Genomic DNA, 17,060 nt, shown 5'->3' with positions numbered 1-17,060 from the left:
AGATGTTTCCAGCAGGATTTTCAAGTCTCCCACACATTGCGCCTGACATAAGGGCATCTTTACTTCTACTCAGAAAAAGATATTATGAATATGAAAATGATGAAAGCCCTCTCTCTGCATTACTGTATATTTATCGTGCATTGGCGCTAGATGTTGTGGGGAGCTGTGTGGGTTATGTCCATTCAGCCGTGCGCGTGCGCGCTGTGTATGCCGCGGCTCCTTCTCCTGCCTTGGCGTCTCCAGGCCTGCCGCAGCTGCGCAGTGAATTCACATTCCTGCGCATGCGCGGTAGGGCTTGACGCCACGGCCGGCGCAGGACCTGCGGCTCGCAGCGCGCACGCGCCGCTAGTGCTGGGACAATTGGCTGGTTCACAACATGTGACCAGCCCCACTGTTACCACCAATGAGATAAAAAGGTCCTTACCGGTACATTCAGCTATCCCCTTGAGAAAGCTGACACACCTAATAGCGAAACGTGCGTTGGGGCGTTCGTGTATGTGATCCCGGCTCACCTTCCCCATCTCACCCCTTGGTAAGTGCTGCTCTTGCTGCTTATTTTGAAATATATTTTTGGACCACTTGGCCTTGATGAATGCAGTTTTACACTTGGAGCAGCCTTTCCCTCCCCTGGGGCATTGGTGATGCCATTCTGATCCGGCACATCATCCTGTTTTTAGCTTTATTAAATGTGTTATATATTCTGATGTGTTGTTATAATAAAATATTATTTGTTTTACCCTTTATACTCCGGTTTCCTCCGATTTTTCATGCTCATATGGAGTAGGGTATATGTGTTTTTCCTGCTGGTACTTATGCAGTGCTTTATAACATAATGTGGATGTCTGGTTATTTATCTCTGTATGTAGCACTATGTTGGGCCATCATGCTGTAGAGAGCACTATGTGGAGCAATTATACAAAACTTGTTACACACAATTTATTAAGAAACGTGACTCATAAGTGGAGAAAGAAGCAGAATTCTCTGATGTGCATTAGCCTGATAAAATATACAGGTGCTTTTCATAAAATTAGAGTATAAAAAAAAAGTTATTTTATTTCAGTTCTTCAAACAAAAGTGAAACTCATACATTATATAGAGTCATTACAAACAGAGTGATCTATTTCAAGTGTTTATTTCTGTTAACCCCTTTACCCCCAAGGGTGGTTTGCACGTTAATGACCGGGCCAATTTTCACAATTCTGACCACTGTCCCTTTATGAGGTTATAACTCTGGAACTCGTCAATAGATCCTCATGATTCTTTTGGTGCTTTTATACGATAAAAACTATTTTATATAAAAAATAATTATTTTTGCATCGCTTTATTCTGAGGACTATAACTTTTTTATTTTTTCGCTGATGACGCTGTATGGCGGCTCGTTTTTTGCGGGACAAGATTACATTTTCAGCAGTACCATGGTTTTTTAGATCCCTCTTTTTGTTTGCATGTTATTCCACATTTTGTTTGGCGGTATGATAATAAAGCGTTGTTTTTGGCTCTTTTTACTAAATATGTGTACTTTTATTGATTTTTTTATTTAGATAAAAAAATGTATTTATTGGAACAATTTTTTTTTTCTTTATTTAGGATTTTTTTATTTTTTTTTTACACACGTAAATATATATTTTTTTACTTGTTTACTTTGTCCCGGGGGGGACATGACTATATAGTGTCAGATCGCTGATCTGACACTTTGCAGTGCACTGTATCAGATCAGCGATCTGACAGGCACTGCAGGAGGCTTGCTGGCGCCTGCTCTGAGCAGGCGTTTCCAAGCCACCTCCCTGCAGGACCTGGAAGGAGCCCCACGACCATTTTGGATCCGGGGCCTGCAGGGAAGAGGACGGAGGAGACCGCCGGAGCAACGCGATCACATTGTGTTGCTACAAGGGTTTCAGAGAAGGACGTAGGGAGCCCCCTCGCGCGATGCTTCCCTATGCCGCTGGAATGCTGCGATCATGTTTGATCGCAGTGTTCCCGGGGTTAATGTGCCAAGAGCAATCTGTGACTGCTCCTGGCTCATAGTGCCGGATGTCAGGTGTGATAGTCAGCTGACACCTGGCGCCAATCGGCCTCGCTCCCCCCGTGAGCGTGGCTGATCGGTGATGACGTACTATCACGTCAGTGGTCATACGGGCCCATACCACCTCGACGGGATAGTACGTGATATGTCAGAAAGAGGTTAATGTTGATGATTATGGCTTACAGCCAATGAAAACCCAAACGTCATCATCTCAGTAAATTAGAATACTTTATAACACCAGCTTGAAAAATGATTTTAAAATCCGAAATGTTGGCCTACTGAAATGTACTGTATGTTCAGTAAATGCACTCAGTACTTGGTCGGGGCTCCTTTTACATCAATTACTGCATCAATACGGCGTGGAGGTTATCAGCCTGTGGTCTGGTGTCTGGTGTCTCTCATCTTCCTCTTGACAATACCCCATAGATTCTCTATAGGGTTAAGGTCAGGCGAGTTTGCTGGCCAATCAAGCAGAGTGATTCTGTGGTTTTTAAACCAGGTATTGGTACTTTTGGTAGTGTGGACAGGTGCCAAGTCCTGCTACAGAATGAAATTTCCATCTCCAAAAAGCTTGTCGGCAGAGGGAAGCATGAAGTGCTCTAAAATTTCCTGGTAGACAACTGCGCTGATTTTGGTATTAATAAGACACAGTGGACCTACACTAGCAGATGACATGGTTTCCCAAAACATCACTGATTGTGGAAACTAGGGTTGAGCGAAATGGATCGGACAAATTCAAAAATCGCCAACTTTCGACAAAGTCGGGTTTCATGAAACCCGACCCGATCCTAGTGTGGGATCGGCCATGCGGTCGGCGATCTTCGCGCCAAAGTTGCGTTTCGTATGACGCGTTCAGCGCCATTTCTCAGCCAATGAAGGAGGATGCAGAGTGTGGGCAGTGTGATGACATAGGTCTCGGTCCCCACCATCTTAGAGAAGGGCATGACAGTGATTGGCTTGCTTTCTGCGGCGTCACAGGGGGTATAAAGGGGCGTGCACGCCAACCGCCATCTTACTTCTGCCAATCTTAGCATAGGGAGAGATTGCTGCAGCTTCGAAGAAGGGACATAGTTAGGGAGGAAAGATTAACCCCCAAACCGCTTGTGCTGTAGCGATTTCCACTGTCCAACACCACCTTTTTTTTGCAGGGACAGTGGAGCCTATATTTTTGTGCATCAGCTCTGTAGCTTATTGCTGTAGCGTGCTGTTTGCACGCTGCTGTCCAAATCAACTGCTTTTTTAAAAGCAAAAATCCTGTTGCTCCTTTCTGCAGTTATCTTGTTTATTTGTCCACACTTTTGTGTGCAGCAGTCCTTTTTGTTGCTGCCATACTTGTACTGAGATCATTGTAGGGAGATTGAAATTGTACTACAGTCCTTGGATTTTTTCTGATATCTTCCAGCCACTTTCTGCCACTTACATTGTGTTGTGTTACACACTGGGCCTTAGTTGTGGTGCTGTCTCCCCCCAAAAAAAGGGAGATTCAAATTCTCACAAAGTGGATATACCTCAGTCCTCTTAGTTTCTCGTTTATCAGCCAGCCACTTGCTGCCACTCACATTGCATTGTAAAATACACTGGGCCTGAGTTGTGGTTCAGCCCCCCCCCAAAAAAAAGTGAGATTCAAATTCTCACAAAGTGGATATACCTCAGTCCTCTTAGTTTTTCGTGTATCAGCCAGCCACTTGCTGCCACTCACATTGCGTTGTAAAATACACTGGGCCTGAGTTTGGGTTCAGTCTCCCCCCCAAAAAAGTGAGATTCAAATACTCACAAAGTGTATATACTAGAGTCCTGTTAGTTTGTGGTATATCAGCTAGCCTCTTTCTGCCACGTACATCGTGGTGTTTTTTTATGCACAGGGCCTGAGTTTTGGTGCAGTCTCCCCCCCAAAAAAGGGAGATTTAAATTGACACTAAGTGGATCTACGTCAGTTCTGTTAGTTTGTGGTATATCAGCCAGCCACTTTCTGCCACGTACATTGTGTAGTGTAATACACTGGGCCTGAGTTTTGGTGCAGTCTCCCCGCAAAAAAAGGGAGATTTAAAATGCCACTAAGTGGATCTACGTCAGTTCTGTCAGTTTGTCGTATGTCTTCCAGCCACGTTCTGCCACTTACATTGTGTAGTGTAATACACTGGGCCTGAGTTTTGGTGCAGTCTCCCCCCCAAAAAAGGGAGATTTAAATTCTCAACAAGTTTATATACACCTTCTACCTTGTTTTACAGTACCATATAACGGTTGTTATTTTGGTTACATTTTCCCAAAAATGAGGAAGTCTGGTGGAAGAGGCCGTGGGCGGTCGTTGCCCACTGGTAATGATGGTGGTGGTGGTGGTGGAGCATCTGGTGGTAGTAGGAAAAGCAAAATAGCACCTAAGTCTCGAGGTGTTGAGCCAGCGTCATCGTCTGGCAATTTGTGGCAATTTTTAAACCAAGACCCGAATGATCAGTCAAAAGTTATCTGTAAGAAATGCTCAAAGACCTTTAGCAGAGGGCAGAATCTTCAAAATTTAAATACAACGTGCATGCGTAGACATTTAACCAGCATGCACTTGCAAGTCTGGACTAACTACCAAACGTCCCGTACCATTGGTGCACCTGCTCAGAATGAAGGTAGTCAGCAACGCTACATTGCTTCCCTCACTGTAAGCAAGGTATCGTCGCAAGGCCAAAGCAGTCAGGGAATCACAAGGTTCTTGGTAGGAAACACTGTATGTAGGCCAACATCAAGAATACCATCACCAACCCTCTCTCAATCTGCCATGTCCACCACCACCCCCGCTAGTTCCACCATATGCAGCTCTCCAGTCCAGCTCACCCTACAAGAGACTCTCGTTAGGAAAAGGAAGTACTCATCCTCTCATCTGCGTACACAGGGTTTGAATGCCCACATTGCTAGACTAATCTCGTTAGAGATTATGCCCTACCGGTTGGTTGAAAGCGAGGCTTTCAAAGCCCTGATGGCCTACGCAGTACCACGCTATGACCTACCCAGTCGACACTTCTTCGCGAGAAAAGCCATCCCAGCGCTCCACCAGCATGTCAAAGACCGCATTGTCCATGCACTCAGGCAATCAGTCAGTAGAAAGGTGCACCTCACAACAGATGCTTGGACCAGTAAGCATGGCCAGGGACATTACATGTCCATCACGGCGCATTGGTTAATGTGGTGGATGCAGGGTCCACTGGGGACAGCCATAGTGGGACAGTTCTGCCTAGCCCACGGTCTAGGAAACAGTTGACTGTAGGTGTTCGCCACCCCTCCTCCTCCTCCTCTAGAAGCAAAAGCTCGTCCACAGAGCACAGTTGCACGACCACTCCATCCGCAGCTGCCAGTGTTGCACACGAGGTGTCCCATTGTGGAACAGCTAGTGGTAAGCATCAGCAGGCTGTGTTGGAAATGAAGTGTTTGGGTGACAACAGACACACCGCGGAAGTACTGGCAGAGTACTTGCAGCAAGAAACTCAGTCATGGCTGGGCAATGTACATCTTGAGGCAGGCAAGGTAGTCAGTGATAACGGAAGGAATTTTATGGCTGCCATAGCCCTTTCAGAACTGAAACACATACCTTGCCTGGCTCACACCTTGAACCTGGTGGTGCAGTGCTTCCTGAAAAATTATCCGGGGTTACCAGCCCTGCTCCTGAAGGTGCGAAGACTTTGCTCGCACATCCGCCGGTCGCCCGTACACTCCAGCCGTATGCTGAACCATCAGCGATCACTGAATCTTCCCCAGCACCGCCTAATAATCGACGTTGCAACAAGGTGGAACTCCACACTGCACATGCTTCAGAGGCTGTGCGAACAGAGGCGTGCTATAATTTATTTGTGGGAGGATACACATACACGGGCAGGCAGTTGGATGGCAGACAAGGAGTTGTCAGGTGTGCAGTGGTCGAAGCTACAAGACCTGTGTCAAGTCCTTCAGTGTTTTGAGGAATGCACACAGCTGGTAAGTGCAGATGACGCCATCATAAGCATGAGCATCCCACTAATGCGTCTGCTTATGCAAAGTTTGATGCACATTAAGGAGCAGGCATCTGCAGCTGAGGAGGAGGGAAGCCTTGATGACAGTCAGCCATTGTCAGCTCAGGGAACTCTCCTGGACGAGGTGGCGGACAAAGAGGAGGATGATGGGGATGAATATTTATGGGAGGAGGATGCTTCTCGGGGGGCAATAGAAACTGGTGGCGTTGCAAGGTCAGGTACAGGGTTTTTGCGGGACACAAGTGATGTTGATTTGCAAGAAAGTGCTCCTCAACCCAGCAAAAGCAGTGAATTTACACATGGAACATTGGCCCACATGGCTGAGTATGCCTAGCGTATCCTAAAAAGGGACCCCCGCATTATCAAAATGATGACCGATGACGATTACTGGTTGGCCTGCCTCCTGGATTCACGATATAAAGGAAAATTACAAAATACCAAGCCACATGAGAACCTTGAGCAAATATTGGCTACCAAACAAGCAACTCTTGTAGACCGTTTGGTTCAGGCATTCCCAGCACACAGCGGCGGTGATGGTTCTCACACGAGCTGTAGGGGGCAACATGGCAGAGGTGTTAGAGGTGCACAAATACGAAGTGGCGTTGGACAGAGGGGTTTTATGACCAGGTTGTGGAGTGATTTCGCAATGACCACAGACACAACAGGTACTGCTGCATCGATTCAAAGTGACAGGAGACAGCATTTGTCCAGTATGGTTACGAACTATTTTTCCTCCCTTATCGATGTTCTCCCTCACAGGTCATTCCCCTTTGATTATTGGGCATCTAAAATAGACACCTGGCCTGAATTGGCAGAATATGCATTACAGGAGCTCACTTGCCCAGCTGCTAGTGTGCTATCAGAAAGAGTCTTCAGTGCTGCTGGTTCAATACTGACCGAAAAAAGGACACGTCTGGCTACCCGAAATGTTGATGATCTAACCTTCATTAAAATTAACCAATCATGGATTTCAAATTATTTTGCCCCACCTTCCCCTGCTGACACGTAGCTTGCCTGAAAAATGTCTTGCTTTTGGACTCCTCTTACTGACTGTTCAAATTTCTCCATTTGCAGCTGCTGAATGTGCACCATAGGCCATTTTTATACCTCCCTAAATGGGCTGACTCCCCCCACAGGGCCGTGGTCACCACTTGGCGCAAGTACCCTTGCGAGTGCCGTTTGCCAGGACAGGTGGGTGTGCCCACTCTTGGGTGACGGCACTGGCACAGGGTCCCTCATAGTACAATGAAGTGTCTCTGACGGTGGTGGTTCACAACCAACGTCAGACACACCGTCGTAATATGAGGGGCCCTGTGCCAGTACCGCCGCCCACGAGAGAGTGTTCCCCCCAGCTCGAACAGTGCTCTACCACTTGCAAAACTTACCTCTCCCTGTTCCACCACTGTGTAGTCTGTGCAGTTAAATCCTTCAATGGCACTGCCAATACAAATTTGTTGAAATGATAGATGATAGTAAAAATATACATGGGCCCTGGCCTCCATTTAGACCAGTTAATACTTTGCGCCAACTACCACTGTCTGCTACTCAGCAGAGGAGCCCACCCCTATACCTAGCTATGCCACCTGTTTATTTATGAACATTTTTGGCAGACATTTAGCCTACTTACTTATTTGGGCCTAGTAACTGTGTCAGGCAGTCCTTACAGTTGTCCTCCCCTGAACAATGCAATGCCGCCTGTGTACTCCTGTTACCAATTTTGAACTGCATTTAGCCCACTTACTTATTTGGGCCTACTCACTGTGTCAGCCACTCCTTACAATTGTCCTCCGCTGAACCAAGCAATGCCGCCTGGTTATTCCTGTTACCAATTTTGAACTGCATTTAGCCCACTTACTTATTTGGGCCTACTCACTGTGTCAGCCACTCCTTACAATTGTCCGTCGCTGAACCAAGCAATGCCGCCTGGTTATTCCTGTTACCAATTTTGAACTACATTTAGCCCACTTACTTATTTTGGCCTACTCACTGTGTCAGCCACTCCTTACAATTGTCCTCCGCTGAACCAAGCAATGCCGCCTGGTTATTCCTGTTACCAATTTTGAACTGCATTTAGCCTACTTTTTTATTTTAGGCCTACTACCTGTGTCTGTCTGCGCCAGTCCTTACAGTTGTCCTCCACTGAACAAAGCTATGCCGCCTGTGTACTCCTGTTACCAATTTTGAACTGCATTTAGCCTACTTACTTATTTGGGCCTAGTAACTGTGTCAGCCAGTTTTTACAGTTGTCCCCCACTGAACAAAGCTATGCCGCCTGTGTACTCCTGTTACCAATTTTGAACTGCATTTAGCCTACTTACTTATTTGGGCCTAGTAACTGTGTCAGCCAGTCCTTACAGTTGTCCTCCACTGAACAAAGCTATGCCGCCTGTGTACTCCTGTTACCAATTTTGAACTGCTTTTAGCCTACTTTTTTTATTTTGGGCTTATATCTGTGTTTCCTCCTCATCCTGCCCATTGCCCAGCCACTGCTAGATGAGTCTGCTGGTACATTGACCCAGACCACTACATTCCCCTTGCACTGTACACAGCCAGAATCTGACCCTGCTGAAAGTCAGGTTCCCCTTCCCGCATACTATACCACATTACACGGGGACAAAGAGGAAGGTGCAGATGAAAGTGCAGGTTCCTTCATCAGGTGGGGGGCATACTCGATGGCACTGGCACAGGGCCCCTCATAGTATGCAAAAGTGTCTCTGGCAGTGGGAGGCGCCGCCCGCCGTCAAACACACCGCCGTACTATGAGGGGCCCTGTGCCAGTGCCAACTAGTGGGTCCCCCTGCTTGCTCAGGATCACAGCACTTGCAAAGTTGAAATACTTACCTCTCCCTGCTCCACCGCCATGACTTATTCCGCATTTCCTGGGCCCATGAAAATTTTGAGCCAGCCCTACCCCCCCACAACTTTAGCCAAATGACACCCAGTTTTCAATGCCTAACTATTATTATAAAGTAAATTAAGATTGACAAGCTTCAGTAAGAATTGATGTTTTTGGCATTAAAATGGGCACTGTAGGTGTTTTCCTGTCCTCCACTCACTGCCGACTTTGATTCCCCATTGACTTGCATTGGGTTTCGTGTTTCAGTCGGCCCCCGACTTTTCGTAATAATCGGCCGATTTCACCCGACCCGACTTTTGAGAAAGTCGGGTTTCGCGAAACCCGACTCGATCCTAAAAAAGTAAAAGTCGCTCAACTCTAGTGGAAACGTCACACTGGACCTCAAGCAGCTTGGATTTTGTGCCTCTCCACACTTCCTCCAGACTCTGGGACCTTGATTTCCAAATGAAATGCAAAATTTACTTTCATATGAAAACAACACCTTGGACCACTGAGTAACAGTCCAGTTCTTTTTTTCCTTGGCCCAGGTAAGATACTTCTGGCGTTGTCTGTTGGTCATGAGTGGCTTGACACAAAGAATGAGACACTTGTAGCCAATGTCCTGGATACGTCTGTGTGTGGTGGCTGTTGAAGCAATGACTCCAGCAGCAGTCCACTCCTTGTGAATATCCCCAAAATTTTTGAATGGCCTTTTCTTAACAATCCTTTCTAGGCTGCGGTTATCTCGGATGCTTGTGCACCTTTTTCCACCACACTTTTTCCTTGCACTCAACTTTCCTTTAACTGCTTTCTCGACATCTGTCAAGTCAGCAGTCTTTCCCATGATTGTGGAGCCTACTGAAACAGACTAAGGGATCATTTTAAATACTTAGGAAGCCTTTACAGGTGTTTTTTTGTTAATTATTCTAATTTACTCACATAATGACTTTTGGGTTTTCATTGGAAGTAAGCCATAATCATCAATATTAACAGAAATAAACACTTTAAATAGATCACTCTGTTTGTAATGACTCTATATATTATGAGTTTCACTTTTTGTATTGAAGTACTGAAATAAATTAACTTTTTGATTATATTCTAGTTTTGTGAGAAGCACCTGTATTTGCATATACTATTGACTTATACAAAGTTTGTTGAGGGTTCAGTTTTTATTTAAATTGGTTGTGCAAATGTAGAGAAAAGAGTCAGCTTTTTCCAAAAATTCTGCCACACTTATCAGAGGACTGTGTATGGTATTGCAGCAGAACCCCTTTCAAGTCACGGGATTTAACCACTTTGCGACATGCACCATACTAGCACTGCTCTGCGGGAGGTGCATTTGTGCCCAGAGCAGTACTAGTATGGCACCATGATCGCATCGACGATTGCATTGTTCTGATGGTCTCCATGGAGATCCCTGGCACAAAGATGGCCACGGGGTCCTTTCAGGTCCTGCAGGGAGCAGGCGCTGGCATGCCTCCTTCCTTGCCTGTCAAATCCTGATCTGCTGTAAAATAGTAATTATTTCTTCTATAAAATAGTTTTTATTGTGTAAAAGCGGTGAAACATAAAAAACTATACAAATGAGGTATCGCTGTAATCGTACTGACCCGAAGAATAAAGCTACCTTACCTACTTCATCACATGCAGAATGGTATTAAAAAAAAAGCAATTCTTGAATTTATAGCTCTTAAAATATGGTTAAAAACTTGTTTTCGCAATAAAAAGCGTATTTTAGTGTGTGACAGCAGCCAAACATAAAAACCCGATATAAATCTGATATTGCTATAATTGCACCAACCTGAAGAATAAAGTCACCTAATCACTTATACCACATGAGGAACGGCATAAAAAATGAATAAAACCAAGTCTTCATATGCTGTTGATTTTTTCATTTTGCCTCCCAAAGATCACAGTAAGGCTCGGTGCACATTTATCCTGCGCACTGCTCTGAGCGCTTACACCGGGGTTTCCATTGTAAGTCTCTGAAATATGTGATTCAGAAGAACCCCTGGCAGAAAATTCGTATTACGAGGCAGATGGAGGCACTGTGGATGCCGTAGGACCTGTGATCGGGCAGTGTCCGTCTTTTTAGGATTGCATAAAAGTGCGGTCAGTCCCAGTTTTGTGCACTTCTGAAAAGAAGGACACCGCAGAACAGAGGCTAGACGGACTCCAGAATAACTCTGCTGCCTCATTATAGTGAATGGATCCATCGGGGGTTTCATCTGAATCACGTCACTCAGAGATTTAGATGGAAACCCCAAAGTAAGTGCTCAGCATAGAGAACCGGATAACTGTGATCCCAAACGTCATGTAAAATGTTCCCAATAAAATCTTCTACTCAATCCACAAAAAAGAAAGTCCCCACTCAGATCTGTCATCTGTTAACGGAAATATAGGGGGCTTCCACATTACTGGTAGCACAAAGGCTCTGGAAAAGCAAAATGGCTTCTCACCCGCCAAAAGAAATTCAGCAAATTCTCAGCTCCCAAATCCAAATGCTTCCCCTCCCTTCTGAGCCCCAGTATGCCTAAACAATATGTAGCACCCACATGTTTGGCATTTCTGTAGTGATGAGAGCCCACCTACGGCAGTTTGCAATATTCACTCAGCTACATCCACTGCTGCTTGTTTCTGTAAAACACCCATGGAGTCAAAATGGTCACTACATCTGTAGATAAATTCTAAAAGGGTTGTACTTTCCAAAATGGGGTCACTTGAGGGGGGATTCTGCTTTTCTAGCACATAGGGGCTCTTTATATGGAATCCACAAGCTAGCCTAGGAAAATCTGAGCTCCAGAAAGCAAATAGCCTACTTTTCTCCCGAGTTGCTCCTTATGACAGAGCAGTACTGTAAGCCACATATGGGGTATTTATACATTCAGCAGAAATTGTGGGACAAATTCTGGTCCGATTTTTACCTATTTCCGAGTGTGAAAATGTAAAAATTGGGGCTAACACACAATCTTGGTGGTAAAAATGTAAATTATTTTTTCTTCATCGCCCAATGGTATAAAAGTTTGTGATACATCTGTGGTGTCAATATAATCACTGCACCCCTAGATGAATTGATTGAGAGGTTTAATTGGTAAAATGGAGTCACTTATGGGGAGTTCTGCTGTATTGGCACCTCAAGGACTCTGCCAATGTGGCATGGCACCCTCAAACAAGTTCAGCAAAATCTGCACAGTAATATGGCGCTACTTCGTTTCTGAGTTTTGCACTGTGCCTCAAAAGTAGTTTTCAACCACATATGGGGCAATGGTGAACTCAGGAGAAATTGCACAACAAACTGTGGGGTCCATTTTCTCTTTTTGCCCTTGTGAAAATACAAAATTTGTAGCTAAAAAAGATTTTTTTGGGACAAATGTGATTTTTTTTATTTCCACGGGTTTACGCAATAAAATTCTGTGAAGCACCTGTGGGTTCAAGATGCTCAATACACATCTAGATAAGTTCCATAAGGGCTCTAGTTTCCAAAATGGTGTCACTTGTGGAGGATTTCCACTGTTTAGGCAAATGAAGGGCTCTTCAAATGCGACATGGCGTCCGCTAATTATTCCATCAACTTTTGCATTCAAAAAGTCAAATGGCGCTCCTTCTCTTCCAAGCCCCGCCGTGCGCCCAAACAGTGGTTTTCCTCGACATATGGGGTATCGGCATACTCAGGACAAATTGTACGCCAAATGGTAGAGAGCAATTTCTCCTGTTACCCTTATGAAAATGCAAAATATGGAGCTTAAATAGATTTATTTGGGAAAAATGTGATTTTTTTTATTTCCACGGCTTTACGCTATAAACTTCTGTGAAGCACCTGCGGGTTCAGGTGCTTCAAACACATCTAGATAAGTTACATAAGAGGTCTAGGTTCTAAAATGGTGTCACTTGTTGGGGGTTTCCACTGTTTAGGCACATCAGGGGCTCTTCAAACGCGACATTGTGTCCACTAATTATTCCATCAAATTTGTATTCAAAAAATTCCTTTGAAGCACCTAAAGGGTTAATAAACTTCTCGAATGTGGTTTTGAGTGCCTTGAGGGGTGCAGTTTTTAGAATGGTGTCATTTTTGTGTATTTTCTGTCATATAGACCCCTCAGAGTTACTTCAAGTGTGAAGTGGTCCCTTAAAAAAATGGTTTTGCAAATTCTGTTGTAAAAATAAGAAATCGCTGGTCAAATTTAACACTTATAACTTCCTAAAAAAAAAATATATGTTTCCAAAATTGTGCTGATGTAAACTAGACATGTGGGAAATGTTATTTATTAACTATTTTGTGCGATATGACTCTCTGATTAAAGAGCATAAAAATTAAAAGTTTGAAAATTGTGACATGTTCGCCAAATTTCCATTTTTTTTTCACAAATAAACGCAAGTCATATGAAATAAATGTTACCATTATCATGACGTACAATATGTCAATAGAAAATAATCTCACAATCATCCGGATCCGTCGAAGCGTTCCAGAGTTATTACCTCATAAATTGACAATGGTCAGAATTGTAAAAATTGACCTGGTCATTAAGGTGAAAACAGACTTTGTCTCAAAGGGGTTAAACAATATGCTGTTTCTGGAGAAAAGCTGACCTTTTTCAGTAACACTAACCAAACCTTTTAATTCATTTTTCTCAACTACATTATATGCATATTAACCAAAAAGACAGCCAAAAAGAATTATAATTGCTCTATCACTTCAAATATGAAATGTTACCCAAAACAGAAGAGTGAATCCCAGAGCAAGATTTCATAAAATGTAATCACTTTATTAGCAAATAGTTCAAAAAGGAATACTCATTAAAATACATATATAATGTAGTAACAGGGATCGTGACACCTAAGTGCCACGTCCGGCAAGGTTGTAGTACAAATACAAAGAAATATAGCAAAAATAATCCCTCCAGTAATGTAAAACCAGTAGATAGAGAGGTAGTGGGGCAATACTTGGATGATTGCTCACATAAATATGCAAGGGCAAAAAAATTCAATAAATATAATGAAGTATAGAAATCCAATCAATATGATGAAATATATGGAGCCACCGCCATAGTAACCGCATTATGTGCAAGCATCATTGCTACAGACTCAAATCTCTAACACCAGAATATGTATATATCAAGTGAATACAACGGAAGGGATAATAGTTAAATGGAGACAATAATACCAACCTATAAGCCAGACGTGGAAGAAGCCCCGACGCGCGTTTCGCTATTAATGCTTCCTCGGGGGGGGGGAGTGTAAAGCAGGTATTGCAGGTATTTACAGGGCATTCCAAACAGAAGCCCCAATAGCGTGGTCTAATGCGGCGCTTCCTGTAGCATCGCAGGGACCGGAAACCATGGCCTCGGCGTCCGACGTCATAGGTCTACGCCCACTGCAGACGCGTCAGCAGCAGCGGGCGGAGACTCCACGACGCCATGAGGACACATATCCATGGCACCAGACCGAAGCCAGCCGCAGGAAGCGCTCGCCACAGCTAAGATGAAGAAACACTGGGGTAGAAGGTTCCATACAAACTGCTAATAGAAGTTAATAAAAGCCGGTAAGGAAAAAAGTGTACATTCCTGGAGAAAGGCCAGAGAGTGATGGCCAGAAAAGAAAAGTGCACAGTGAAGGGGAGGCTGCAAGTGAAAAGAAAAAGAAGAAAAACAATTGAAAGGTGTACATAAATATGTATGTATACATATATGTACATAATATAATTAAGAAAAGCATTAAATAGGCCAAAAAGTGAACCAAGTAACAATAGATGCATATATAAAGCAAAAATGGCAAGATGTGTGAACATGAGCACATCAACAATTATCTAATAACCATATTTATGTGCATATGTGACACCTAAGGATGTGTACATATCTAAAAGAGTGAATGAGATATAAAGAGATAAATATAATAGCCATGCGTCCCCAAAAAAATATTATTTTTAGTCACCCACATGGTGATCCATTTACAAAAACGAATAATTATTATTATAAATAACCCACAGATACGGGAAATTTAAATATGTGCATGATGGAAACCATCAATCTAATTATGTAAAAATACACGAAATAATTGTACATACAAATAGGAGGTTAATTCTTGCTAAGACACATATTATAATAAATTGCTACGTTGACCAAACAGTCATATAAATAATATAAATACAGCAAAAAGCCGACGCAGTGATAATAAAAACAGGACACCACAAATGCCAAATACGAAATTACAACAAAATGTAGGACATTGATTACATTCCTTTTTGAACTATTTATTAATAAAGTGACTACATTTTATGAAATCTTGCTCTGGGATTCACTCTTCTAATATATGCATATTAGTTGTGAGCTGCATTTTATATTATACACCAGTATGCGTTCATGATCTTTCTTTATTATGTTGGTCTGCAAAACAGTTTGCAGATCTTTTTTTTTAATTTCCTTGATATTGCCCCTGTACTATGATTGTACAATGTGTTTCTGTATATTCTTTGCTTCCAGTCTTATTACTGTTCGGAATCTGTATAATGTCAGAGTCTGCTGGGCTTGACTCTACTGAATGCCACCAGATCAGTTAGCTGATGTGTTTATTGACCCATTCTCAGAATGCTGATTTTATACCTCAATGCCCCACTGCCTGCTGATACCAAGCTGTTTGGTTATACAGTTACTACAGCAACTGTATTTTTTAATACAAAACAGTAGGGCACAGTCAATGATTTTCCTAAAACTTTTAAACTATCAATGTGCAATGCTCTCCATTTCCATCATAGATTTTTGTACAGTTAAAGGGCTTTCCTGCTATAGAAAGTAATTGGATTTTTCTAAGATATGCCTTTACTAGCTGAATGGTAGGTGGAATCCAATTGTAGGAACCCCCACTGACCCTTATAATAAAGGATCCTGCTGTGAGTTATGTAATTCCCCATCACCACATACGCATAGAACTCCATTCCATTAAATATAGATGTACTGCTGTTCCCTGTACACTGGACCAAAGGAACCATATATTTTGGTGATGTGGTGTTCCTGAGGTCAGATCTCAACCTATGGTAACATTATGGCATATTGTAGCAAACTATTTTATGATGGTAATACCACTTTGTGTTCCCAAGTGCTTTTCTTAGAGACCACTCTTTATTTATTTTTAATGGCCTTCGGATCAGTCTCCAGCCATGGTGACTTCATGGATGAACGATCTGTAGGAAGATCGATCTTGTGCAAGCCTAGATAGAACCACTAGGGTCTTCTCTGCCATTATCTTGATAGTATCAAGCCATCAGATTGCTTGTCGTCTTCTTCTTCAGATTGTTACTTCTATTCTTCTGACCATAATGACCTTCTCCAGTGATTGCTCTCTTCATATGGTGTGTCCACAGTAGGCAAGTCATAGCTTGATGATCCTTGCTTCGAGAGACATGTCTGGCTCGATTTCCAAAACTGATTTGTTTGTTTTTCTTGCAATCCATGGTATTGATACCAGCACCACATATTAAAGGTGTCCACTTTCTATACAAAGTGTGTAAAAATAGAGCCTTTGAATGAGGTATAATCCACATCGATAAGACCTGTCTGCAAAGTTTACATAGCTACAATCTGTCATCCAAGACTATACCCACAGTGGTTACGTGGCTCTTTGAAAATTTTGTACTAAGGACTTTTTTGTCTTTCCTATAGGTACAGTGGGAATGCATAAATCCAAAGTACAAAACAAAAAAGAAAAACTACAAAAACTCTGGTATTGTAATTCTCAACTTGTGTAAGGTAAGAAATCAACATGTGTTAATAATGTAATTAACATCATCCACATCTAGAGATGATCGAATCTTTTCAAATTCGAATGACAAATTTTTCCCAAAATTTTGATTCAGTTAATCGTTTTGGAGGTCTGCCTCCTGATTGGATGTGCTATACCATGTGATGTGATAGCTACAATGCATTATTGCAAACCACGCGTGGTCGCCCCTGAAATTATATTAACTTTCTGTGGTTAACGTAGTCTTCTGCAATGTAAAAATGGTGGCAAGCATTTTTTCGCCAATTCGTACAAATCGAGTCATAACTTTTTAAAATCCATCAGGACCTGTAAATTACATAAAATTCAATTTTAATTTGATTTACATTGAATTTGTTCGATCATCGCTACTCACATATATAGGACACAACCATTAATGAGTCCATGAACTGTATTGATTTATATACATATGTGATATGACATGGATCAAATATCTATTCTA

General features: G+C 42.8%; 1 protein-coding gene across 1 annotated transcript in view; it reads left to right on the top strand.

The window, feature by feature from the left end:
* CPNE4 (copine 4) overlaps positions 1-17,060 on the top strand; it is an 828,774-nt gene that overhangs the window by 630,078 nt on the left and 181,636 nt on the right. Inside the window, exon 9 of the mRNA XM_077269031.1 lies at positions 16,501-16,587. Coding sequence (XP_077125146.1) covers positions 16,501-16,587 — 87 coding nt within the window. The remainder of the gene's footprint in view (positions 1-16,500; positions 16,588-17,060) is intronic.

This window comes from Ranitomeya variabilis, chromosome 6, assembly GCF_051348905.1.
Source record: "Ranitomeya variabilis isolate aRanVar5 chromosome 6, aRanVar5.hap1, whole genome shotgun sequence".
Lineage (NCBI taxonomy): Eukaryota > Metazoa > Chordata > Amphibia > Anura > Dendrobatidae > Ranitomeya > Ranitomeya variabilis.
Note: the sequence above shows the minus strand (reverse complement) of the source record. Positions and strands in the feature narration are given on the sequence as shown.